The sequence below is a fragment of the Zootoca vivipara genome, chromosome 3 (assembly GCF_965207765.1).
Source record: "Zootoca vivipara chromosome 3, rZooViv2.hap1.1, whole genome shotgun sequence".
NCBI lineage: Eukaryota > Metazoa > Chordata > Lepidosauria > Squamata > Lacertidae > Zootoca > Zootoca vivipara.
In genome coordinates this window covers 50,970,704-50,998,136 of record NC_142586.1, presented here as the reverse complement: position 1 = coordinate 50,998,136, position 27,433 = coordinate 50,970,704, and the positions used below count along the sequence as shown (strand labels likewise).

Sequence of the window (27,433 nt, the reverse complement as noted above, 5' to 3'; positions counted from 1 at the left end):
CAGCAGGCAAGTGGATAAGGCGGAAGAACTGCTTTGGGATTTCTCTCCTTCCTCCACCCCTGCAGGATTGGAGCATTAGTGCATACTTATTTTGTATCCACTCTTAGGTGTCAAAAAATGATTTTTACAAGGGCAAAAACTGGAGAACAGTAAGAGCAAAGGAGATTGGGTAACCATGGGAGGAAAGACAAATTGTATAGTTCATGGGAAACCTCCCCAGATATATTCAAATAGTTTTGCAAAGCTATGAGAGATTTTTTAAAACTTTTTTTAAAAAAGAAGTCTTTTTTAAAAAAATAGAAATTCAGGGGTTTTTTTAAAGCAAAAGCTGTTGGAAGTTTTATTCTATCTTGAACAACAAATTATGTGAGGTTAATGTGCATAAAATAAGAAATCAGGTGTTCCTTATTGTATGGATGCACAACAAAAGAAAAAAAACAATCAAAAGTTTGAGATACCACAGACATTTATAATCTCTTTATTTAGCAAAATGCATTTGGAGAAATTACTGTATTTTTTTTCAATGTGTACAATAAAAACCATTTCCTCAACTCATCTTCATTTTCAAATGCCTTGGATTTAAATATCATCCCCACCATTCCTGCATGCAAGAGAGGCACATTCATTAATTGCAGAAGCAATGTCTTTTCTTGTTTCAGGAACTTCTAGATACATACAGGGCAGATATCCTAAAAACTGGGAGGAGCAAGGGCCTCATCAATCAATCAATCTCAGAAAGTTTCCCAACAGAAAGGCTGCTAAGAACATAAAAAGAACTTTGCTGGATCTATTCACAGTGGTCAACTAGATGTCTATGGCATCTAGAATCCCACCTAGAAGGAATTCCACAAAAATGTACATTATCCTATACAATTCACCCATACTCCCAATACAAACATTCCCAACTGGATAGCACTTTGGTGTAGCTGGGGCTGAGCACCCATCATGAGCACCCGTTCCCTTTCCCCCAGTTACCTAATGTGTTCCCCTGGCTTCTTCAGGAAAGCTAAGTTCTGGCTCATATAAAATCATGTAATTGTAGAGTTAGAAGGGGCCATGAGGGTCATCTACTTGATCATGAAACATTTGCTGACTGGCAACAGATTATGCAAACTGACACTAGTGAAACTCAGGGCTCGTCCACAATTTTGTGTCTAGAAAGCACAGGTCTGAGCGGCCAAGCCTTCACTTGAGAGGATCTTACAAAATTATTGATGGCTTGTTGTGTATGTTACAACACATGAATCATCCCTCGATTAGGCAGGCGTTAAGTGATGAAAATGCAGGCGTTAAGTGATGAAAATGCAAGCGTGTGTGCCAGCGCAAAGATACATTAGTTGTCTCATTCGAGGTTTTATTTATGGGCCCAGCCGCCTCTGCATTGCACTGACTAAATTACATGAGCTCGCTGCTCTTTCCTACCAGCATAAATGGGGCAAAGGACAAATGGCAGCATTTGGCTTATGGCATCATAATTTACCATTTAAGCATTCATACACTTTAGGGTCTTGATGCTCCAGGAGCTGTTAGTTAGCCCAAATTGGCTTTCTGCTTACAAAGATTGAAAGAAGGATCTTGCATAGTCTTGACTGGAGGTGAGGGCAAGGCAAGCAGCACTTTCTGTTACTGGCGATAGAGAGAAAATGATAGTGATACTGACAGGAAGTGCTATGCAGTAGTGCCTGCGTTTTAAGACAGGTAAGCAGTGAGATGCAACAAATAATCAATAGCACTTCTCATCACCCTCCCTTCATATAATTTTCTCTGGCTAGACAGAAAGGATGAAATCCTTTGGCTAAAAACCTTGCTGCATGTGTGTACAAGCAGTTTGGGGAAATTCACAAGCAGTTCACAAAAATTATGGAACAACTCATCTGAGAGATATAATTTCTCTATTGAAGAAGGAAATGTAATGCCACGTATTGAGTTCAGAACAAGGACATGTAACATTCATTCTTAGGATAAACGCAACTTGACCCATATGTAGGTAGTACTTTGAGATATGTGTTCAGTGTCCCAATGCCCATTAACTTTATCTTCTCTACAATAAATCAATAATCCCACAAGGGTTTCTGGAATGTGTCAGAAGATGAACAAAATATATTCTGGTCCTATTAGGCTTAATGCTTTGCATAGACATATCTAATCACAGAAGGGTCAAGTAGCAATCACTGGGGTTTTTATTGCTAGCATTGTGACTGAGAACAAGAGGAATACAGCCACAATAATATGCAGCTGTCGATTAGCAAGATCGCATAAAGACATCTTTGGCTATGCAGGCTCTTGGCTTTCTGGAACCAAGTGAGTTGCATGGCTAGCATGACAAAGAAAATAACAATGTTCAGAATGAGGAAGAGGCGGGTGTAAGATGCTGACATCGAAGGAGCACTGCTTCGAGCAGTTGCCAGCATCTGTGCAAGACCAGATCGGCCTTTGAATAACACACTGTCCTTGTGTTTCCCATATGTAATATCTGCAAAATCAAGAAGATCTTTCATTTCCTCATCTTCATCCACAGGCAATTCTTTCTGGGCCAAAGTCTGCGCCTTCTGCCGAACTTTTCTTTCATTCACTTCAATCTGTGCAAAAATGTCGGGACCAGCATCAACGTACTTATAGCCTTTAGCCATCTTTCTGTTCTTCTTTGCTTTGCCTTGCTGCTGCTGCTGCTGCTGCTGCTGCGAGATTGCAAATATCCTGTCAATTGCCTCCTCCGTCTGCCTTTTATCTGAAAACCGCAGCAGGCGCTCAGCAGTCTTTCTGAAGCTGTCTGTGTTCCGCACACGGGAAAGTATCTGTTTCTCTAGCTGCTGGAAGACAGGCTTGAAATGCTGAATGTTCTTTTCTACTATCCCCATGTAGTCTCTGACTTCTGATACCGGGGGGCTGGTAATAGTTGAGGCTTGGTCGAACAGAACTTTATGGCGGTCTGCAATAACTTGTGCAAGGACAGAGCGGCTTTTATCCTCACTGGTCCATAAATAGATGGCATAGGCATGCTCATCGGTTGTTATGAAGACATCTAATTGCTGAGAATCCCCATGGACGCTGAAGCTTTGGACCTCAATGGAAGGCCCAATAAAGAGGTACACAGCTCTCGTGACTGGGGCTCGCAGGTGAGTCGTGACATTCACATAGTTTGTCCCATTGTAAGGGTAGCCTCTGGGATACATTCTTGAGGCAATGACAGCTTTTTCACTGTAGCCAGTGTCATCCATCCAGTACATCTTGTACATTCCATCTCGTTGCCTAATGAAGGCCCCATGGACATCGTCAATAACTGTTTCCTCAAAAGGCACATCCACATTGTGGAAGAAGCTCGCTACTGTCTCCAAGGGGCTACCATCGTCAATAAGTATTTGGTCCACTAGCAAGAGGAGCTGGGGGTGTATAAGTAACAGGTTTCTTTGGAGGCTTTTCAGTTTTAGTTTGGGGTTGTATGCACCCACTCCTTCACCCCTGATGAAGATGATCCCACTTCTTTCCATAGCAGCAACCACTCTCCCTTGGCAATCTGCAGCCAAGTCATGTTTATATTTCAACCACTTTGATGAGCAGTCTTCAGTAACTTGCCCTTCCCATGGGTAAAAACAGCTCTTCGACACAGCTGGAGAAAACATCAGTGCATTGTTTAAAAATGTGTATTTTGGTCCATACAGAGCTTCTGTTATGAAAGGTACACCATTGGGGGCAAAAGTGAAGGAGTTCTGATCTGGGTGTTCGTGGCCAGCATTGAAGTTCCTCCAGCCTTTTATCCAGTCTTTGTATTTATTTCGGTGAACAATATCATATATTGCACGTCCTCCCAGTTTTCCTGATTTGAAGGAGAGGAAAGGTCTGTTGACTTCGGCTGGCAGTGCACTTCCATATGTTACAACTCCCCAGTCCTCAAAATAATGCAGTTTTGGAACGCCATAGTCTGGCGGAGGTACTAAACCCAGACTTGCATCATACCTTTCCAAAAACAAAAATAAAAAAATGACAATAATTGACATTAATTATTCATCTCTTTTGATTTTCTCAGATATCAAGTCATTCTTAATTAGTTAAATATTAATAGGTAACAATATTCCATTCTTTAACCATCCTTACTGAAGCATACTGTCCTCATATGCAGGTTTTCCTTATCCATAGGCAGGAATTGTAGTATCTTACACTACAGAAACTCGCATGATCTAGAATATCTGCAAACAACTAGGGTGATAAAGTAGGGACGGCAAAATTTCAGATGAGGGAAGATTCAGAGCAGTTATGAAAAGCTCCAGTCCTTGACACAGGGAATGGGGCTAAATAAGAATTTGTGAACTTCCCATTTCTCCATTTCAAGGCAGGTTTAGAATCATAGAATCATAGAGTTGGAAGAGACCACAAGGGACATCCAGTCCAACCCCCTGCCTAGCAGGAAACACCATCAAAGCATTCTTGACATATGCCTGTCAAGCCTCTGCTTAAAGACCTCCAAAGAAGGAGACTCCACCATTTAGACCCCTTTAAATGTGTATCTTGCTCAAAATGGAATTTGTCCCCCCAATCTAGCCCACCAAGCCAGGACTCCCACTTTCCAAAGTTAATAAAACAAACAAACAAACCTACTTCTAAGAATGAGGAGGAGGTATCCCACAGTAAGGAAGACTCACTAAACAAAGGAGAAGCCTTGCTGGATCTATCCTTGGATAGAAATGATGCTCCTATGTATATTCATGAACATCATTTTGTGCTGGGGATCACGGGGTTTGTAGTCGTCTCTGTTTCCTGAGCTGAGATGGAAGGCATATAATACCTACAAACCTCTGTGCTCTGACAGTAAAAGATAATTTTGTACATACTCAGGAGTCTAATTTCCAGCCAATGGCAGACCCCACAAGGCTTCTTCTGTGCCATAAGTTGATTATTATTATTATTTTTGCAGGGGCAGGGGGCAGGTTGGGGCTGAGGTTTGCCCAAAATTACTGCCAATTTTTTCTTCAGTTTTCATTAAAGGGGACTCCTGACCATTAGGTCCAGTCGTGACAGACTCTGGGGTTGCGGCGCTCATCTCGCGTTATTGGCCGAGGGAGCTGGCGTACAGCTTCCAGGTCATGTGGCCAGCATGACAAAGCCGCTTCCGGCGAACCAGAGCAGCACACGGAAACACCGTTTACCTTCCCGCCGGAGCAGGACCTATTTATCTACTTGCACTTTGACGTGCTTTCGAACTGCTAGGTTGGCAGGAGCAGGGATCGAGCAACGAGCGCTCACCCCGTCACAGGGATTCGAACCACCGACCTTCTGATCAGCAAGCCCTAGGCTCTGTGGTTTAACCCACAGCGCCACTACTGCTTTCATAATTTCAAAATTTATTCCAAGTTCATAAGGATGTGAATTCCATGCCAGAGTCAGTTTTTGTCCAAGGTGGCACACGAACAGAGTACAATATTCCTACATACATTGGCAGAGGACCCTCAAAAGTCTCTCTGCATTAGGATTTGTTTGTTTCGTACCAGAGAAATTCAGTGTGAAGCGTGCACCAGCGCTGTCCTTTGGATGGTGTCCCTGGGCCTTCAAGCACTCGGTTCCTCCTTATCTGATCAGCCAACCAATTTCCACTACCATTGCGCATAACGAACTTGTCCAGGAACACCAACTGGCTCTCTGGTCCATAAAACCAATTGTAGTTGGAATCTGCAATAGCAACTGTCCTTTGGAATCCTTTGAGGAAAAGTAAAAACAGACATGTATCCATGCAAGCACATTACTCAACACTGCATATTTTAGTACAGAGATGGGAGTGTCCTGCTGAAGTCAGAGGGAGTCCTTGGGAATTAAAGATTGCCAGGATTCTAACTATGCTCTTGAATAATGTTTTATCTAGCATGCAATAAATTTTAGAAAAGAGTTTCAACAGACACCCCTTTTTTTGTTATTCTCAAACCTAACATCTTGCTGAAGTATAAAGTTGTGAAGTGGCATTGCCTCAGTTATTTGTACACACATGAGAATATTTGTGTTGTAGCAGGCATTCTAATAAGGATGGTTTGTCTGGTTTAATAAATTGTGGTTCCAACTTTATAGTTTAGTTGCAGCAGGAAGATCCATACTGCAATATTAACTCCCTTTTCAGCAGGAACGCCTTGCCTGGTGGGGTTATAGCCTCCCAGCAGCAGCAGCAGCAGCAGCACTGCTAGTTACCAGGGGGTAGAGAGGCAAGTTGGTGGCAAGTTCAGAGCTGAATGGGCAAATGGGCAAGAAAAGCAGAAAGTGCTTTCTGCATTTAAAAAAAATGCACTTTTGAATCCAACCCAAATATTCTGGATCACTTTGATCCAGAGAATCCTCTGTGTGCAGTAATAGATGTTTAGGTGTGATTGCACTGTGTATATCACTTGACAGCTGGTTGGTGCTGCTCAGCTCCAGCAGCACTTATCTCCTGTCAGGAGGGGCTACTGTTTGATACTGGCATGTAGCCTGCCACTGTACACAAGAATCTCACAACTTGGAGCTTTATCTAAAGACCCATTGGTCATTTATTCTGAAGCTGTTTTGAGCTGCTTACCTGGGAGAACCGTCCTGTACATAAAAGCAAAATGTTCTTTAAGCCAGGGGTGATTAAAGTGGTTAATGTTGAAGTGCCTTTGAACAAGGAACATGTATTGGAAAAGGGATCTGGTGGTGTAGCTGCCATAAGCTACTCCTTCATAGAGAGATCCATCTGTCACTTCCTGAAGCAGAACTATAGACTTTTCCATGATTGCAAGGACTTGCTTAGTCCACAGGTATGCTTCCTGAAGATAACCTGGAAGGTAATATTGAGAATATTATATCCAATAGAGATACAATCTAGAAAATGTCATTGTTTTAACACAGATATTAATTTTTTTTACACGTATGTACTAGTTTATAACCAGGATGGAAAGTATTCTATGAAAATATCCAAACTGAAAGTGGCAAAGAATTCAGCTTCCCTTGAATCTCAGCATTCGTTAAAAATGAATTATTCCAAAACCTCAAGCGAAGGCCAGGGGCATGATCCATCTTCCTACTTATGTGAGTTGGCTGCTTGTGCTCCATGCAGCAGTTACTTGCTGAGGTGTTTTAAGCTGGATCCATATATAGGAGACAAGCCTTTGATAACATGTGTTGCCCAAGTTTTCTGCCAAGTGATCATGCCTGGCCAATGACCAGCAGTTGTCAGTGACTGACTCACTAAACAAAAGGTCATGGGTTTATGGTGGATAGCTCAAGGAAGATGCAACTCAGTGTGGATCAGTGGAGAAAAAGGCAAAATCCATGCTAGGGTTGATTAAGGGAGGGAAGGGAATCAATATTTAATGTGGCTGGATTTCATGGAATCATACTATGTATAATTCTATGTATAATTCTGGTCTACCCAACTCAAAAACAACCAGAAACCCGTAGAAAAAGATGACCAAATTGATCAAGGGGTTGAAACCCTTCCCAACAAAGAAAGGCTAAATCAGCTGGGACTTTTTAATTTAGAAAAATAGGCAAATGATAAAGGAGGTTTATACAGTTTTGCAGGGTGTGGAATATATGGACAGAGATAAATCCCCCCCTCTATTATATCATATGTTACGTATATCCTTCCCATTCAAACTGTTTCACAAAACATACAGGACATTACTTGCAAATGCATTCTGAAGAAGAAAGAGTAACAAGCAGCTACCGTAGCTTATTCTGTAACACTTTTCAAGGCGATGTCCTGAAAATAAACTAAAGCTGCAATCCTAATCATGGCTACCTGGCAGTAAACCCAGATGATTTCAGTAACTGAGAAGTGAGTTATTACTGCGCTGTAAATCAATTTAAGTGGAGGGCAGCTGTGCTCTGCCTACTTGTGGCAGGTCCCAACGTACCCTTTCCAGTTGGTTGCACTAGCTGTTGATTATCAAGCAACTGTATCAACTTCTGAAACTTTCATTCACAACTAGAAAATGCTACTGATTCAATCATGCTTTTAAAAAATGACTCTCTCATTGTTCAGCACATACCTTGATTCATTAGAACTAGGCTTCCTGCCAGCAAGGCCACGCAGTTGGTTGGCTGGTGGTTGTGCAGGTACTGGAATCCCCATCCACGCCTATATGATGCTTCATACATGTATCCTGAGGCATTGGCAATCACCTCAAGAAATCTTTCCTGCTGGGACTTGCTAAGATAGTTGTACAAGAAATCATAAGCAGTGGCAAATCCAACCAAAGAGTGAGCGAGAGGGACCTCATCCCACGGTGCATCCTTCACCAGCCTGTGGAAGACAAGAAAAGGGTCAACTCTATTCATTTTGGTCACACGGTATTATCCATATGGCTGGATCCCTGTGCCGACAGGGGGTTGAATTGCTCTGCCGGCTACTTAAGATGGTAGAAATTATGCAAAATCTGTGTGTGTTTGTGGGATGGAGGTGACTGAGCCCTAGAGAAAATGCTGCCCATAAATGGCTGAACGTTTACAAGTTTCCTTTATATATTAGGTGGACACTTTAAAATCTACAACGTTTATAGTAGTAAAAAGCAATAAAAGTATTACAGTGTCTTTATATGAGCTGTGTAACATACTGATTCTTTATAAAATGCAAAAATGTTATACCTACACAAACCTTTTTAACACTCTAGCTTTTGAAAAATACCACAGCAAACCACTGATTCTGCCAGACCATTGGTGATTTAAAAGGACCTATTTACACATTCACACTGTGGAGTCATTTATTTGCCTTAAAAAATGTACTATGGGATCACTGGAATAAAGCTGAAAGGAACAGTGCTAAGCACAGCCTTACCAAAACATTACATCTACTGAGAAAGTTTTTGGGTGGTTCCCCTCCCCCCTCCTCCCACAAAGGCTTCTCTAAATGCAGAAACTCAAATGAACTTTGAACATTTAATATTGGATTAAATTTTGAACATATTAAATATCACTGGACCTTCATGTCAGTATCTGTCTGCCTGCCACACTCTGAATTTACACTGCTATTCCCTTGCAGTTTACTTCACAAAAGGCAATGGCTCAAAAAGCAGCCCATGGTAGCTACCTCTAGCTAAACATGGAACTGTTCCACATTTTTAATGAATGGCTGCCCAGAGCTATCCCATGTTTATCGAGGGGCAAATATTTAAAACCTCACCAAGTTATCCCCAATAAACTCTGCATTTAGTGTGGCATTAATTGCTTATTTTCTGTACTTTGATTTTGCCAAAACTGCGGCCCTACAGAGGCAGAAAGTAAAGATGAGGATTTGATAGACACATGCAAGCCACAAATGGGAGAAATTTCATTCTGTTCAATAAAACTGGGATGCAGTTTTGGTTTGTGTTAAGCTGCTTTTGTAATGTGGAAAAGCAGCTTTGGTACCACCGTCCTTAGCAATATACAAAGTAGACATTTCCTTTAAGAATGAAAAAAAGTGCTTGGAAAATTATATTTTCAATACTTAACTAGTGTTGGCCTGGGGACGTGGGTGGCACTGTGGGTTAAACCACAGAGCCTAGGGCTTGCCGATCAGAAGGTTGGCGGTTCAAATCCGCATGACGGGGTGAGCTCCTGTTGCTCGGTCCCAGCTCCTGCCAACCTAGCAGTTCAAAAGCACGTCAAAGTGCTAGTAGATAAATAGGTACTGCTACAGCAGGAAGGTAAACGGCGTTTCCACGTGCTGCTCTGGTTCACTAGAAGCGGCTTTGTCATACTGACCTCATGACCTGGAAACCGTACACCGGCTCCCTCAGCCAATAACACATAGAAATAGATGACCCTTACCATAAGCAAACCTTATCTGCACATGTTTCCACTTTAGATAAATGAATCACCAGCTTGAGTCCAAAGAAAAACTATGAAATGCAGGAAGACAGACTTCAGTTTGAATTTTGTTTGTTGGAAATTAATAGTTTTCTTTGCAGAACCTCTTCTGGTTTATACAACTCCTGAATATCTTCTGTCAGAATATCTAAACACCAGGCTTACAGCATCCCATATGGAGATGCTACCTATGTGTCTGGTGAGTCATTTTGGCAACATGGGTCTTCAGAAATCTGCCAGCCATTAGCTCAGTTTCTAGTGGCAGTCTCCGATGGACTGGGTCCAAGACTGACTAGCCAACCTTTGCCCGAAACATATCAAAGTAACACTAGCTGCCAGCAGCCTGAAGTCAGGCATATTTTAGGCTAGGCCAGATGTTTGTAAAGATTTATCTGTTGAACAAAAGCCACAATGCATTCATTCAAAGGTATGTTTTGTATCCCAAATTTATCTTACTTCCCTGAAGGTCATGAAACATCTGCTATATGAAACCATTTCTAGCCTGTTGCAGCAAAAAACAAGTCTTGTGGCATGTTAAAAGATTAGCACATGTGTGCTGTGGAAGTTCTTTTGGATTGTCTGAACCAATCCAAATGATGCATTCTGATTGGCTTTTAAAAAATCATTTCCTACTAATAGGATGTGCCCAGACGTACATTTTAGCAGTGACTCTGCTGTGTTTTGATCAAATATATGCACTTCTTCCCCAAATCCAGTTAAGGAGAAACATGTTCTTCCAATTTGCAGCTGAGGAGACTCCACAACTGAATCTGAAATACATGAATATTCCTGCAGAGACATCAAGGTTCAATAGTGAAATGAAATAAAAAAGTGACCTTAAAAATTGGCCCGGACAGACCCTGAAACTGGCAATCATTCTAAAACCTTTCACAAAGGTACTGGCTGGGTATGGCCAGCTTTTCGAAGAATAGAATTAAAGGAAAAACCAAAGGACATAAGAACAAATTATTGACTAGTTCATCTCTATGTTTCTCAGTGTGTTTCAAACACAGAGATTCTTCATTAGAGGAAATAATTCAATTTTGTGGTGGGGAAGAAAATCAGTGATTTTATAAAAAGAAGAACTTACGCAAAAGTTTCACAAGTGTAAAAACAGAAGCAAAAGAGCAAAAAACTCCTCTTCAGGAATAACAGGGTAGGAGGTAGGGGAGAGAGAGAGACTGTATTGGATTTAAATAATTCTTGTTTTGAAAAGTATTATCATACACTGGTGATATACAAGTAGATAACTATGCAAGTATCAGAAACCTTGCTTTGACTCAATATACTGTACCAACTTACAGGCTTGCCTTGAAAGACAAAGAATGGAATCTTTTAAATTTATTGTTGCATCATGTATCAGTATAATGCTAAACTTTCCTTTAATCTTTTGAAGGAAGGAGATTAGAACTTTTCTAGAGTACTTAATGGGGGGATTAGCTAAGAATAAATTCAAGCTCTGAAAACAAAATCTAAACAATTGCTACCAATGTTAACTTTCATTAAAGCTGGATTAAATCCAATTACACTCAAAACAGACCTACTGAAATTGACGTGACTAACTTACATCCATTATTACTAATGGACTTACTGTATTTGAGTATAACCTAAGTTGGATAGTACAACCCACTGAGAAGAGGCACTACAGTATGTACTTTCAAAACCACACTAGAAGCCTACACAGTTGAAAAAATGTTATTCACTCACTATCTGGTAACATAATACAGATCTACAACTTATTTATCCTGGTGCAATTTCACTGACTTCAATAAAGAACAAGAGAAGATGGAGAGGGGGTTGATTGCAGTTATCATACTTAAAAACATTAAATCAGAGATGACGGCATGTGGCTAAAAAATTTAAGGTAGCAGCACTCTTCTAGTTGGAAGTGGGGTGGTTCACAACTCCAGTCAAGTGTTGCTTTTTACAGTAACCAAGTGATGAGGAGTTTTACTTGCTAACCACAGAAGGTCTAGAATTGAGGCAGCTATGTGAGTGCAGATGTTCTTGGCTGATCTTAGCAATAAAGCTTTTGGTTTTTTAAGCACTCGTTTTGGCCTGGTTTTTTAAGAACTTCAGAAAGTACATTCCAAAGTCTGGCCATGGGTCCATCTATCTACACTGACTATCAGCAGCTCTCCATGGTTTTGAACTGGGGGCATTCTCTCCCCCCCCTCCACCTGGACATGCCAGGGATTGAACCAGAGGCTTTCTACGTGGAAAGCAGAAGTTCTACTGCCAACAGCCTCTCTCTTCTGAAATACCTTGGCAATTACCAAATAGGGCCATACTGGTCTTTTCTTCCACAGTAAATATATAATTTATGAAGGGCAGATGCATATTCAAACATTCAGAGATACACACCAAGGAACTCTGAATGGCTACAGCTTCTAGGCACATACCCAATGCATGCTTAGGGATGCTTTTCTCACTTTATGCATTTTTAACAGAAAACAATGATGCAGTTCTGAATAACAGATACAAGCCCAAGTACAGTGTGAAATGGCTCTTTCAAATCAACCCATCTGCACTGTGGCGTAGGGAACTTGAATTCCACCAATGGTGCAGCAAAACAAATAGTACATGCCAACCATAGCTTATAAAAGAGTGGTTTACTAGCTGCAATACAATGAAAGTTATAGAGAGCTCCTTTGAATTTCTTTAAGTGAAAGTTCAAATATGGCCTTGCATCAGACTCAAATTATGTCACTGAGTTCTTGAACAGGCTTTAAAATGTATGGAAAAATATCAATACACAACAGGCAACATCTGCCAATATTTTCCTCCTAGGGAGTCGCCTGACAGCAAACTATTCATAAAATGTTTATCTTTCAGTGCTTCCAAGCATGTGATATAATAATATTTCCATGATATTTTGTAGAAATGTCATATAGCAAATGCCAGGATGATGTATAAATCATTTAGGGATAGGAGCTCTGTTTACAGCCAGTTAAAATGTACAACCTGTTAAAGTTATTACATTAAACTTAATAAAAGAGAGGCATAAATTAATTTTTAGAATCACTGCTCCCATCTTTTTAAACAAATTTCTTAATCTTATCATTTTGAGAATATAGTTTCCCTTATCTTCTCTTTTACCTAGTCCGCTAATGGATTTATTTATATTTATTTTTAATGGATTATTTATAAATATTTCAAATACTATAGTGGTTACAAAGGTAAAGGTACCCCTGACCATTAGGTCCAGTCACAGATGACTCTGGGGTTGTGTGCTCATCTTGCTCTATAGGCCGAGGGAGCCAGCGTTTGAAATCAGTGGGGTTATGCTAGCACATTCATAAGAAAAGGAAACAACTTCTCTGAGTTCCTAGCATGTGGGATGGACAACTTTCCTACAGAAGACATTTAACCTGTGCTTACTTTTGAATCTAGTAGGTTGCAGCAGGATCTTATAAAGGTGATATTTTTGATCAGGCCTTGTGCAACATAAAATCCTCAGGTCAATCATGCCAGCTTTCCTATTTGCACTTTCTGGTGGGATTTCTAATTATTTATTGTCTGTGGCCATTCCCAATTGCTTTATGGGACCACCCATCAAAGTAGGTGGGAACAATTAGGGGAGAACTGTGTGTTTGTGTCCATGTTGCTCCTCCTTTCCAAGTGCTCATCTCTCACTCTGTTCTAAGCTCTGCTGAAAATACTGCACAACTCTTCCACAGAAGCCTTTGGCTTGCTTCTCTAATTCTCATCTTCCACTGAAATAAAGCGTATTCTTGAAATCCTACGTACATTTATCCAGAGGCAAATCCTAATGTGTTTAATGGGGTTTATTAATGTGTTTAGGATTGCACCCTTTTGCTCACATTCATTCTTGGTTGACTTTTCCTTTCTTTCTCTTCCACTGTTATGACACTGGTATCATCATAATTAAGCAGGAGTGGGGAACCTTATTGAGCCCAAGAACTGCATTTCCTCATGGCCATGTGGCATGATGGGGCTATATGCCAATGATGGGTGGGGTCAGAAGCAAAAGTGGGTGGGGCAACAGATGTTACTCTTAAACCCGTACAGTGGCTGAAATCCAGCCACTTATAAGTCAATGTTTCTGCATGTCTGTCTGTCCATGCAGAGGCATCATTATGGTTCAAGGACACATTCCAGCCAGGCAAAAAGCACTTGGGGAGCGTATGGAGCAGGGCAGATGAGGGGCGTGGCCTGGAGAGAGGGGGCATGGCTTGGGAAGGAGGTGTTGCATGGGAGGAGTCAGATGAAGAGCCTGGAGGGCATAATTTTGCCCCTGGGACTGAGGCTCCCCATTCCTCAGCAGCATTCTCTGAAAAATCATCATCATAGTCATAAAACAACATGTCCTGGTCTTAAAAAGCCACAATCTCTACGGACAAATACAATACAAAATACTTTAACTGACAATACAGAGCTGTAAGATGTGGCACAGGAGAAAATGCAATCTACTGCATTATCTCTATTTTGAAAGAGGCAGCCAACGAGGCACTTAGAGTGAAAGTATATACCAAACTTCTTCTTCTTAACCAAGTTCAAATGCAAGATAAACAAGCACAAGATAGGATTTCAAGCTGCATTCCAAGCACAGGAAACAAAACATTCCTTAAAGCAATGAGATGCTTTACAGTGCAGGCAATTCAGCCTAGACACTGTAAAAAGAAAACAATGGTTACTTTCACACTTTTCAGTAAAAGTCTTCAAACGGCCCAATAAGCTGGATCTAGAGTTGGGAGGCTATTTTGTTACAGGTGAATGCTATAGACATGGGAAAACTTGAAATCAAGCGAGAGGTCGGGTAATTAGGTTCTATCTGCAATATTCACGCTTGTATGCGACCTCTCCTCCCATTCCACCCATCATGCTAATGCTAACATTTCCTCAGGCTTCCACTCGTCATACTTGTTGAATGGCTTGCATAACTGGGTCCATTCAGCGTTGTAACGTGCAAGCTACTATATCAGTAGCAGGAATTACTGTGGTCCTCCTCCATTTGTGACAATCTGGAGTAAGTGTTCACCATGAAAAGTTTTTGCTGCTCTCTGAACCATTAATGATACAAAAATTAAATCAAAACTTATAACAGAGCAGATATCTCACTTCTTAGAGGGTGTGTCTTTAAAAGTGTAACCTGAGTTACGGATTTTGAGATTAGATTAATTTCATAAACACTCTTAGCTCAGTAATGTTTACCCTGATTGGCAGCAGCTCTCCAGGGCTTCAGGTTGGGATCTCTCTCAGGCATAGCTGCCAAGATTTCCCTTTTCTCGCGAGGAAGCCTATTCAGCATAAGGGAAAATCCCTTTAAAAAAGGGATAACTTGGCAGCTATGCTCTCAGGTCTACCTGCAGGTACCAGTGATGGAGCCCAGTATATTGTGCATGTGAACTCTCGTTTGATACTTATTTCAGCAGCTGTGAAAAAATCGGATGAAAGAAGAAAATATTTTAGTGACTGGTGGGGAATGATCGGGATTATTTTGGATTTTGAGTGAAGATTTGGACTTTAGAAAAAGACGGCAGTAGACGGGTGCGAGGAATCCCCAAATTTTTGAAGCATGGGAACTCCAGAAAATAGTATATGATTTGGCATAATATTCGGTTTAATTGATATGTATTTGTATAATTTGAAATAATGAATGTGATATAATCGTGTTTTAATTGGAAAATTAATAAAAATAGATTATATATATATATAAAAGAGAATACAAAATGTCTTTAACTATCCAACTAAAATGTGAGTTTCCAGAAAAAAAACAGAATATGAGCAAGAATTTGCCTGTGGCTCATTTGACTGCAAATATGATTTTTCTAGGATGTAATTAAGAACAGCATACCAAATGATATGGAAGTAAGTAGGAGATAATTTTAACACTTGTTAGGCACTTAAGTGAGAAAGCAATGAATGGCAGTATTAAAACAGTTGAAAAGACTGCAGGAAAGAATGCAAACTGCATAATAAATACTTTGTGTAGGGTGGAAACTCCTACTATGAACTGTTAACACATTTAGGTTTTGCTATATTTGTAACTGAGTACTCATATTGAAATAATATTCTTTTGCTATCATATAAACAAAGACTGAGCCAAATATCCCTTCCTCTTTGGCAGGACTATTAGTTACTTGTGAAAATGGGCCTGCCCATGGAAGGGGACACTTAAGACCTTTTAGGAGGAAGTCTTAGCCTTTAAATACTTATTTATTATTATGTATTTATTAAATGTGTACACTACACTATACCTGTAGATCTCAGGGCAGTTTAGAATTAAAAATTAAAAATGAAGTGGCCAAGGAATTTTCTTCCTTTTTCTACTTTAGTATTAAAAAGCTACCATTTCGCTGCCTACAAGAACCCAGTGGGGTTCCCAAAGAGAATGCTCCATGGGAACAATGGCACTATGTCATGACTACAGACAGTACCTTTACTTTAAGCAGCTCCTCAGGTGACAAATGGCAACCAGGCAAGGGGGATTTTCAGCAGAAAATGGGTACAAGCTCTGGATTTGGAGCACATTCCACATTAGTGTCTCATAGCTGATTTTTCTCCAGAATAAAAACAGTCTGATTAAGCATGCATGTTTACATACATGACTAACATAATGCGTAGGGTTTTTTTTGGGGGGGGGGAGTTATAAGCATCTGCCATGGCTTTAGGCTTTGGAAAATGTGCAGTCATTTCAAACAAAATTAAGGAAGAAAGCCAAAACGTCCTACCCCTTTTTTTGCTTTCTCTTCATATGAATTTTTTTTTTTAGTACAAATGGATTTTTTTGTGGGGAGGGGGCAGTAAAAACAAAAATAAAAATATACCAACTAGGCTGAGCCGCCATTCTTTCCATGTAATCTCTGGCCATATTGATAGCTTCCAGGTTCTCTGGATAAAGCAGGCAGAACATTGCTAGAGCACCCAAGTTGTTGCCATAAATCTCATTCCATCGAGCGCTGAAGTCCTTGGGATCCCAGGGAGGAAGGTACTCCAAAGGGTTTGACAGCATGGTCTGCACAGCCTCGGCCAACCGAGCAGAAATGTGTTGGTGCGAATTGGCGGCCTTGAATTGCAAATCCCGCATCTCTCCTCTGGAAAAGTAGAGCATTGGGTAGCTGTCGTAGTTGGCATTGACAAAAGGAACCACGGTGCTTGGGCTGTTATTGCTGCTGTAGACCAGTGCGAAGCAAACCACATATATGAAAAACACACTAGGAGCCCCCCGTGTGTGAGTCCTCATTGTGGCATTAGAGCTCCAGGTCTCAATGGCAGCCGGACCATCTTTGAAGGAGCCTAGATGGGGGAGGGAAGGGTGAGGGAACAAGAATGATAGTTATGGTTAGTTTTGTGTAAAGCCTCTGAGTATTCAAAAACTGAAAACACATTTACAAGGTACTCCATATCTCCCTCCCCCCTCCCCCTCCCTCCCCCCTCCCCCTCCCCCTCCCCCTCCCCCTCCCCCCTCTCTCTCTTCCATGCAATGTCAAGTATAACACCTTATATAATTATGCAGAATGCTCCACATGTGCCTAAATGCTAATTGCCTAATCTGAAATGCATGCAGTCTTTAAAAGTTCACAACTCTCAAGGAGAGGAACCTTAATAGGTGTGTGTGTGTGTGTGTGTGTGTGTGTGTGTGTGTGTGTGTGTGTGTGTTGGGGGGGGGGATAGCTCAGAGTAGGACAATCCGATGAGCCTGAAATGCTGGGCAGCCACTAGACTACGACTACTGCAGGCATAAAGTAGTCATGACCCTTTGCTCTATCAGTCACAGATTCAACAGAGCAGCAATATCTATATAAACAAAAGCCAATGTAGCAACAAAGACAGAAATTCCCACAGCATTCCTGTAAAAATCCACAACCACCCACTAACCATGTTGTTGTATACAGAAAAATAACCCTTCCCCCAGCCCTACATGGAAGTTACCCATCAGTCCAGTACACATACACACCTTTCACACAACTAATGTTCTTGTAAACCACTAAATGAATGAATTTACTTGGCAGTGTGGGCGTGGAGAAGTCCTGCATGGAGAACCAGTTATCCCAGCAAATTGCTCCACTTGTGGAACAAACAAATTCTATAATGCAGTACAGCACTTTGGATTGCCTGCACTTAAAGGGGAAGCAGCATTTGGCAGGGGAGGAGCATGCGCATGGATGAGCAGAATCAACAGCAGCAGTACTACAGGCCTCCTAGCAGTTCAGTGGGTAAAGGAAATGCAGGAGGGGGGTTATATTGGAACCCAAGCACTATCTTGGACAGATGTGAGTGTGACCTCCATAAAGCACAGCTTGCCTTTTGTGGGCACTACAGGCAACAAGAGCTTTGGGTGTAAAAAACAAACAAACATGATAGCGATGTATTCCCTTCCTCCCATCTTCCTGTATGAGATCTGTGTTCCCCAGTGAGACTTATGTGGGGTGCTATTACTGCCTGTATAATTAGTTGGAATAATGGCCTTATAATGGCTGTGGTGACAGGGTGACTAAAGATTGGGGGGGCATTAATCTTTATTACGTATTACTTGCTATCCCACCACCTATGCAGGCATAGTGTTATAACATTGGCGGGGGTGAAATCAATATTTGATGAAGCATATTGTTCTAACAAAGACTTGCATCATACCTGCAAAGTCTCCCGCTGAAAAATGCAGGATCAGCAGCGGCGCGGCACCAGACGTTGTGGAGAAGCAACTTCCGGGGCCACTCTTTCCATGTGTGGGCACCAGAAATCGGGCAGAGTGCCAGCAGAAGTCGCTTCTATGCATGCCCGACGGCCATCCAGTGCCGCTCTGCCTGATTTCCGGTGCCCACACATGGGAAGACCAGCACCCAAAATGGAGGCTCTCTGGCAGGTAGGAAATCCGGGGGATTTCCGGGATTTTTCTCCATTCGTGAGAACAGTGGGAAACAGATTAAAATCCGGGGGTTTCCCGCGAAAAACGGGATACTTAGCAGCTAAGACTTGCATCTGTCTCTAGTTACGAACTTCATATTTCACCCCCTGTACTCGCAAAGGCTTCACAATTTCAATGCAAACATAAATACCATATTGGCTTGAATATTAGCCTCACTTTTTTCCAAATTCCGACCATGAAAAGTTAAAGTGCGGCTTAAATTTGCGACCTTGTAAAAATTGGCTTTTACGATATCGCTGCTGAAACAGACATACGGTAAAACAGAACATTTGCCATTTACGGGTGTGAGTGTCTGTGGAATTTTAAGGGAATGGCTTACCGGTATATTGGGGTATTATCTTTTTCTTCCCCCCCCCTTGAATTTTAAAGTTGTGGCTTATATTTGGGTGCGGCTTATATTTGGGCCAATACGGTATATATTTTTATGGGCATGGCATTCTCATGCTGCAGGACTTGAAGGAGCTATCCAATCCTCTCCTCCCCATCACCCGGAACGGGAACAGGATGGGAGAGTCCAAGAGGACAGGGCTCCTGCACATTTAATAGGTATGTAGATGAGGGAATTTCACATTGAGTGGCTTGCATAACTGCTAAATTCCCCTCTTTCATATACAGCTGCGAGAACCCTGTCCTCCTTTGCATCTGGCCACCCTACCCAGAAGGTTCAGATATACAGAAAGGTCTAATTTATCAGGCATAATTAAATACTGGGCTATTAAAAAGTCTTTTCAACAATCAAGACAATTAAGACTGCCCAATATAAGTAGTTTCTTACTGTACTTGCACAAAGGGGAGGAGGAGAGGGAGGGAGAGGGAGAGAGGGATTATGTTAACATCAGCCAAGCCAAGACTGTGTGTGTCAGATTGGCTGACGTTCACAGCTGTGGAGTAAAGGATTTGGAATGTGGGAGGCTTGTACAGGAGTCATTAGAATTGTGTATAAAGCCTCTAGCTGTGACACGTCTTCATTAAGAGGAGAGGAAAAAGCAGCAGAGTAGATCCTGGAAATGTAATTGAAATAGCTGGTCTTTAGGGCATGTGTGTTTTTTCCTATTAGCTTAAAAGAACCCTTCGATTTCACATGTGTTGATTTACAGCCTGTCACTTTAAAAGTTGAATGTAAAGTAAAAATGTATATTTTCCCAACTACCCGCCTGTTTAAAAAGGGGTAAAAAATAATAATAATGGCACACTCTGTGAAAGTAAAAAACAAAACAAGACTGTTTAACCATGGCTATTTCTCCTTCCTCCCATCAAAATTACCTACCGACTCAACACAGGTCTTAGATAAAACAGGCTAGGATTCCCCAGAGGAAAGTCAGAGAATTCCTGAAATTCTCAAGAGGGGAAAGGTTAGAGAAAGCAAGACCAAGAGAGATGGATTTATGTAAATAATGAACAGTAGTTTTCAATTATTAAAACCAGAAGTAGGCCGAGGGCAAGGGGAGAAAAATGACATCCAAAACCTACTGCACAATGATGTTTTTCCTGAGGGGAAGCCATTTCATAAGATTCAGAAAGGGGAAAACATGTTAGAAGCTAAAATAAACAGAAGCCACACACAGAGATCAAACCATAGGGCCCAAAATTAGACTAATAAATTAATGTTTGGAAACAGGAGTAATGATTCAAGTGAGGACTTTACACACAAAAAAGTCAATTGACTGCTTATAAATTAATTGCTGGCTTGTGGAGCTGTTGAACTTGAACTTGCGAGAATAGTTGTGTTATTTGGCTGCTGGGCTGAATGGTTCCCTCCTTGCATTTTGGCATAAATTAAATACTACGGTAGGTGGGGCAAACTGTCTCTCTTTATTACTGGCATAGTATTGTATCAACACTTAAGTAGAAAAGGCTGTATCAATGCCACACAAAAGTATCTGCTCTCTAATCACTAGGGTTTCCAGACTCAATAGAGGAAAGGGCTTCTGTGCCTTTAATTGCCCTGCTCTGGAAACCTGGAAGAGAAACCAGCAGACCCTTTGTTTAATTTCCAAGCAAAGGGTCTGCTGGTTTCTCTTTAAGGTTTCCAGACTCAAAAAAGAGCAGGACAATTAAAGGCACAGAAGTCCTGTCCTCTATTGAGTCTGGCAACCCTAGTCTCTAAGGTGCTACTGGAAGAAAAAAAATTTTTTTATTTCGTTTCGACTACACCAGACCAACACGGCTACTTACCTGTAACTAATATATGAAACAATAGTGACCCACAGGATTCAGCATGGGGATTCCATCAATTGCAACTGGAGTGGGAAAGTGTTCCTCTTGATGCAGCTTAGGGTTCAAATTCACCTCTTTCACTGCTGTGGAAGGAATAATGCAGCTTTTTTTTTTTGCAGGGGTAGAGAATGATGTGATTAGTAGGGTTGCCAGACTCAATAGAGGACAGGACTTCTGTGCCTTTAATTGCCCTGCTCTCTTTTGAGTCGGGAAACCTCAAAGAGAAACCAGCAGACCCTTTGCTTGGAAATTAAACAATAGGAAAGTGTAGAATGGTGAACTGCAGAGCCAATGCGACCAAAGAGTATCATTCATACCGGTAGTTAGTGCTTTATACAGTGGTACCTCGGGTTAAGAACTTAATTCGTTCTGGAGGTCTGTTCTTAACCTGAAACTTTTCTTAACCTGAGGTACCACTTTAGCTAATGGGGCCTCCCGCTGCCAACACACCGCGATTCCTGTTCTCATCCTGAAGCAAAGTTCTTAACCTAAGGTACTGTTTCTGGGTTAGTGGAGTCTGTAACCTGAAGAGTCTGTAACCCGAGGTACCACTGTATATGTAATTAAAGCTACTATACTCAGTAGGACTTCTGAGTAGCCATGTACAGGATTGTGCTGTAAAATACACAGGCAGTGTGAAGCTTTCTATGGTCTGAAATGACTGCTTCAAGTGAAGATGTGATAATGGGTGCTCCTAAATCCAGTTCTGTCACTGGAGGTGTCCTCATTGGCTAGGAACGCATTTTACTAGCTTCATCTGCTAAGACAGCTATGGCCATTCCTGGATTGTGATAGCTTGAACACAGTTGTTTATGTATCAGTAACCTCAAGGTTGGATTACTGCAATGTGAGGCTACCCTTGAACTTTGTTTGGAGGTGCAGAACAGGGTGGCTATGATGCTTGTGGGGTCAAACTACCACCAGCATATTACACCTTGTTTGCATCATTTGCATTATCTCCCAATCTGCTACCAAGCCAAGTTCAAGTTTTTGATACTAACACCTGTTGGTTAGAGCATAGTGCTGATAATGCCAAGGTTGCAGGTTCAATCCCTGTATGGGGCAGCTGCATATTCCTACATTGCAGGGGATTGGACTAGATGATCCTCAGGACTTTATTCCTTAGATTCCCAGTAGGTCACTGAGTTCTGCAGGAGAGTTTCTCCTTAAAGTCCCCAAAATAGCCACAGTAACTCGGAGCAGGGGTTTCAGCGCTGTCACTGTGACTGCCTCTATTTTGTAAACAGCATCACTGTCAAAATATAACAGGAGGTCACTATCTATACTTTCCGGAAACAAATGAAGAAACTTTTCGTTTCAACAAGGTTTTTTCCACGGGCTGGAAAAGGTCTTTGCCTATCTTCAGTTGTTTGTTATACAGTTTTAAAATCTGTTTTTACAGCATGTTTGTAAATGACCTTGAGACAAATGTAAAAGGCGATCCATACAGAAATAATCTACTTCTCACAAGACATGAAAATCCAAGTCCCCCAAAATCATGGTAGAGAGACAAATGTTTTCTAACTAGGCATCCAGGAACACTCTGCATTGCTACTTAGTCTATGGTGCTGTTTTGTATCTTCCTAAAACAAAATCTGTTTTGTATCTTCCCAAAACAACAAAAGAATAATGCTACAGTTGTTACTAAGAAAAGATCACAATGAAGTTTTCTGTTGTCAGCAGAAATGGGTTGATGATAAACTGCCATTCCAATACAGTATTAATTGGTGTTGAAAGAAATATCTCAACCTGGCAACTAGCAACTGCATCATCTGTTGGATGTGCTATACAACAGGACCAAACTAAAAAATCAAAAATCAAGCCACCCGCAGGTTATTGAGAACAAAGCAACATTGGTCAATTCCACTTTTGTCATTCTTCTTTAGGTCAGGGTCTGGTCACAAGCAAATTAAAACTAAAGGGAAGGTCTATATAACCCTGCATTAAGATACACAATATTTAAGAGACTGAATCAGTGATGAGTGTGAGGGGTGTGGAATTTAAATGTAAATATGAATTTTCTATTTTTTATTTTAAACACTGAAAACTGTGTTTCATTAATAATACCTGACATCCTGTGTTAGCCATGCTCAGAGCAGATTCATGGAAAACAATTAACTTCAGCAACCTATATCCATTGCTTTCAGTGGCGTGACTCATCAAGAATGACTTAATTTTCTTAGGCCCTCCCCATATCTTGTATTATTCTGCATCTAGATTTGTTACGGGAGAAGTGCAAATGAAACAGTAACATTTTACTGAAAACAGTAACACAGAATAAGTGGTTAAAACTAATAATGCTCCATCGTTATAAAAGTGATTTACCAATTCAGTGACAGACTATAACAGAAGTGCTTTTAGTCAGTTCTATTAGTTAGACTGCACCAAATTTCAGTGTCTTCATCCAATAATATTTTTAAAGCATTAACAATAAGCTTTTTTATTGCTGATATCAACTTACAAAAATGTAAAAATAAAAAACCACCCAAAACTATGTTGCTATGTATTTGGCCATAAATTATGTTGAAATTTTCCTCCCCTCCTCAACTGTTTAAACAGATCTTCTTTGCAGGCATATATTTTTCAGTTTTTCAGTTTACGATTATGACAATAGCAGCTGCAAGTTCTCTACATACCAATAGATCACAAGTTCAAGAAGACCACTCCTTATTCTTTTTCTAGAAAAGTGTCAGCTGCAGATTTCAATATGGAGCAGTATTCAAAGTCATTGATTAAGCCAAATGGAATTTTGAGAAGCCAAGAAACAGGAACAGAACAATTCTATCCTTGGGTTACGCCTGCTGAGTCATATAAGATTGGTCCTAAATCACAACACAAGCACAATGATTCAAAGGAAAAATTATGCTGGGGTAGGAATGAATTTGTGCCAGCCTTACTACAAGAGACCACCACCAGCTTAATTGATACTCTAATAGAACTCCAGCATGACAAGGAGAAAAACTGGTCAGAGTTGAGAAAATAGCAGGAGAGAAGTGGAATTTAGTTAGAATCCAAAGATCACTTAGGGGTCAGTTCAAGTCCCAACTATGATGTAAAGCTAAACCTTCAGAAGACATGGGGATCATTAATAACATCCACTTACAAAAGTCTCACAAAGAGAAAAACAACCACTGAAACGCTGATGAGTTAGATTGAATTGCTTAAAAATAAAGACAGTTTGTTCCAAATGTGCACAGAAGATGAGGAACCAAATGCAGGAATCCAACAAGTGCATGTTGAACTCGTGTAGGTAGAAGTTGAACTGTAGCATGTGCTGCAGGAAAAGCAGGGGGGGGAACCATTTGTGAGAAATGGAGAAGAGGCTGAGATCAGGTTCTCTTTCATAGTGAAACCAACTGGTGTTTGGCTTTTACAGTAAAAAGCAGTGGAGGGTTATGATATAGTGTGTTGTCAGTTCATCTCACAGTGTGAAGAATTTCTCTAATGAAGTAGGTCTGGAAAATAATGCATTTTTGGTATTAAGTAAATTTGACACAGGACAACACAGCTCACTCTTTTTGCAACATCCCATTGCAATAAGTAGGAGTTATTTCTGAATGAGCATGGGAAGTTTTGGGTTATACTTTTCTTATAAATGAGCATGTGAAATAAAACACAAGGAACTCAAGTTTTTCATACTCACACTGTTTGATAAAACAGGGCACCCTCACAAAGTACTATTGCCTTGAGTATAATATTTTACCTTATGTGTCAGAAAAAAGACAGAAAGTGGGCTTTTCTTCTCTTGTTACTCTTCACCATAATCTTTTCATGCGATCACATGCTGACGTAATGGCTCCTTATGAATGTGAAAGCTCTTAGGCGTACATGAAGCTTACACACACGAATACTCTCAGTGCTCTTTTAGGTGGGACTTCTCTACACTCACAAAGTGTTCACTAGTGGAACTTTGTATTGGGACGATGAGAACTACCCAGAGAACCTTAGGTGCACCAAAATATAACTTAAGAGTGCAGCCCTGTGAAATGTACTCAAAACAACCTTCAGCAAGTCGTTGCTTTCCAGTTAGCAAGCCTTGGATTGCAGTCCTGCGCATTAACTACACCCATGGCAAATAGAAACATAGCTGCCAAGTCTCCCATTTTTCACGGGAAACTCCTGGATTTTAATCCGTTTCCCGCTGGTCTCATGAACTGAAATAAATTACAGAAATCCCCCGGATTTTCTACCTGCCAGGGAGGCTCCATTTTGGGTGCTGGTGCTGCCCGATTTCTGGTGCCCAGACATGGGTAGCGCGGCACCAGAAGTTGCTTCTACGCATGTCCGTAAATGCGTAGAAGCGACTTCCGGTGCCGCTCTGGCTGATTTTCAGTGCCCAAGCATGGGCGGAGCAGCACCGGAAGTCGCTTCTACGCATGTCCGGAAGTTGCGTAGAAGCGGCTTCCGCTGCTGCGCCGCTGCTGATCCTGTATTTTTCAGCAGGAGACTTGGCAGGTATGATAGAAAACAAAATCAAACGTTTATGTATTACTGTTTCTGATAACTCTTATAATTTCCTTACATGTACAGATGCTGAAAATTGACTACACTCCTGAAAAGTAAAAGTTCAGATATCTAAGTTTCAATGATTTAAAACCACAACAGAGGAGAGATCAAGCTCCATCTACCTGTCAAAGGTGATACTACAAACCTTGACATTGTTAGGAACAGATCCCAGATGATGAATAGCTGCCCTGTTTGTGCATGCCTTTATCCACCAGGGTTCCCTCCTTCTCTCAGCCCTTTCCTGTAGTATTCATGCCAACTTGGAGAATGGTAAACAGAGCAAGAATTTGAAGAACTGAATTGCTTGGTTCTGTCTAGCTGTCTCAAAATATTAATGGTGGCTGGGAAGGAAATGTTTATCTGCGCTTCTTTCTTAACTATTTTTGATAGACATGTTCTTTGTTTTATCTGCTGACAAATGCAGTAAAAGGTAATGCTGAGCTCATGACCTCAAACTGCTCTGATAAGAAAAGCTGTGAAGAGAATATTTTGACTTCAGTGCAGTGTTAGTTCAGGGCATCACACAATGATGCCTACATTCCAAAGCACGATATGTTATATGTTGCACAATCCTATTCATGTTTTCATGGAAATATGCCCTACTGTGCCCTTCTGTGTCAATGGGACTTACTTCAAAGTACGTAGGTGTATTTAGGACTGACGCCTTAAGATATGAATGCTCCAACACCTACTATTATGTAGTCCTGCCATCAAAGGAATGGCATGTTTCACTATGATGTTACAAACTTATTTGATAATTGAACTCCAGCTCTTAAATTTCTGCTTTGCTTCTTCTTATATATACACATACAAACGAACACAAATATTTCACATACGCTACTAACACCAATTACAAACATTAAAACACCCTTGTGACTTCCCTCCACCAACATTCACCTTCTTTTGTACAGTATTATTGTATTTCACATTGCAATTTATATCTTCGTTTCTTAATTCTCTTAACTTACTATTGTTTATTCTTACTCGACTTTACAAGCATTAATCCAAACGTATTATTTTTTTGAGCAGTGTTTGGACATATAATCTTCAAACCATTTCCATTGTAGTCTTAATTTCTTATTTGATTGATACCTTATTACTGCAGTTAGTTTTGCCAATTCTGCTTTGCTTCTTTACTCTGTAATGTTAACCACATCTTGTATTCTTTGAGCTCACCAACCAACTCTGATTTTGAAAGATAGTGGAAGCAAGAGTTCGCAAGTTGTGTTTCTGACAACAATATTTAAAAGAGTAGCCCCATATTTCTGGGAGGGTTTTTTTGCCTCCATATCTTTGCCCTAAACAAGCAAAGCAATAGCCACATATACAAGGCAGTGATTTTTGATGATATTACTTTCACACTGCCTTGTCAGTTTCCTTTGTTATTAAAATATAATTAAATGTTCCAGTCAGAGAAACTGAGATGCACATTTGCCATTATTTCATGTGTGTGTGCGTGCAATATCTACATTAGACCCAAAACGTATGTGGGGGTTACGTTCCAGGGATAGCGCATAAAGCCAAAATCACATACAGTATAGTGAAAACACATTGGGTACAATGGTAGGTGAGATTGCCAAAGTCTTTTTTCCTTGTACACCCACCCAGTTTCAATTTTAAAAAATTATTGTTCCCAAGCACGTAAAGCTGAATGCAAACAAGTTAAATGCATGTAAGTTACTACTGTACTTTGGCAGACAAAGCTATTATCAGGAAAGCACAGCAGCAGTGCTCCTTTATTCTTTGCTCCATTTGCAATGTATTCATCCTTTCCCTTCTTGTCCCCTTTTCCTCCTCAGTACCTCTGGAAACCAAAGTTGTTGCAATGGAATCCATTATTAGTCAGAGACACGATGGAACATTTTCTAACTTTTGAAGAGTGCCACCTTTAAAAGAGAAACTACAGAAGATTGGTGTGAGGCCATGGAAGGGTTATTTAGTATAAGAGTGTGGGCTCAAATTCACTTAACAAATATTAGTTTTCACCCCTCAGGGAGTCTCACCTGCCTTTTGTTTATGCAGTCAGCATGGTTA

General features: G+C 40.8%; 1 protein-coding gene across 3 annotated transcripts in view; it reads right to left on the bottom strand.

Moving 5' to 3' along the window:
• Nucleotides 1–462: 462 nt before the first annotated feature.
• Nucleotides 463–27,433, bottom strand: part of DSE (dermatan sulfate epimerase) — a 29,318-nt gene continuing 2,347 nt past the window's right edge. The window contains exons 2-7 of one of the 3 annotated variants that reach the window (XM_035109123.3): nt 20,852–20,976; nt 16,578–17,046; nt 7,989–8,242; nt 6,533–6,772; nt 5,481–5,688; nt 463–3,954 (exon numbers count right to left, since the gene is read on the bottom strand). In XM_035109123.3, the coding sequence (XP_034965014.2) occupies nt 2,187–3,954; nt 5,481–5,688; nt 6,533–6,772; nt 7,989–8,242; nt 16,578–16,993 (2,886 nt within the window). In that variant the 5' untranslated portion in view covers nt 16,994–17,046; nt 20,852–20,976 and the 3' untranslated portion in view covers nt 463–2,186. The remainder of the gene's footprint in view (nt 3,955–5,480; nt 5,689–6,532; nt 6,773–7,988; nt 8,243–16,577; nt 17,047–20,851; nt 20,977–27,433) is intronic. The other 2 variants (XM_035109124.3, XM_035109127.2) reach the window with 2 other exon arrangements.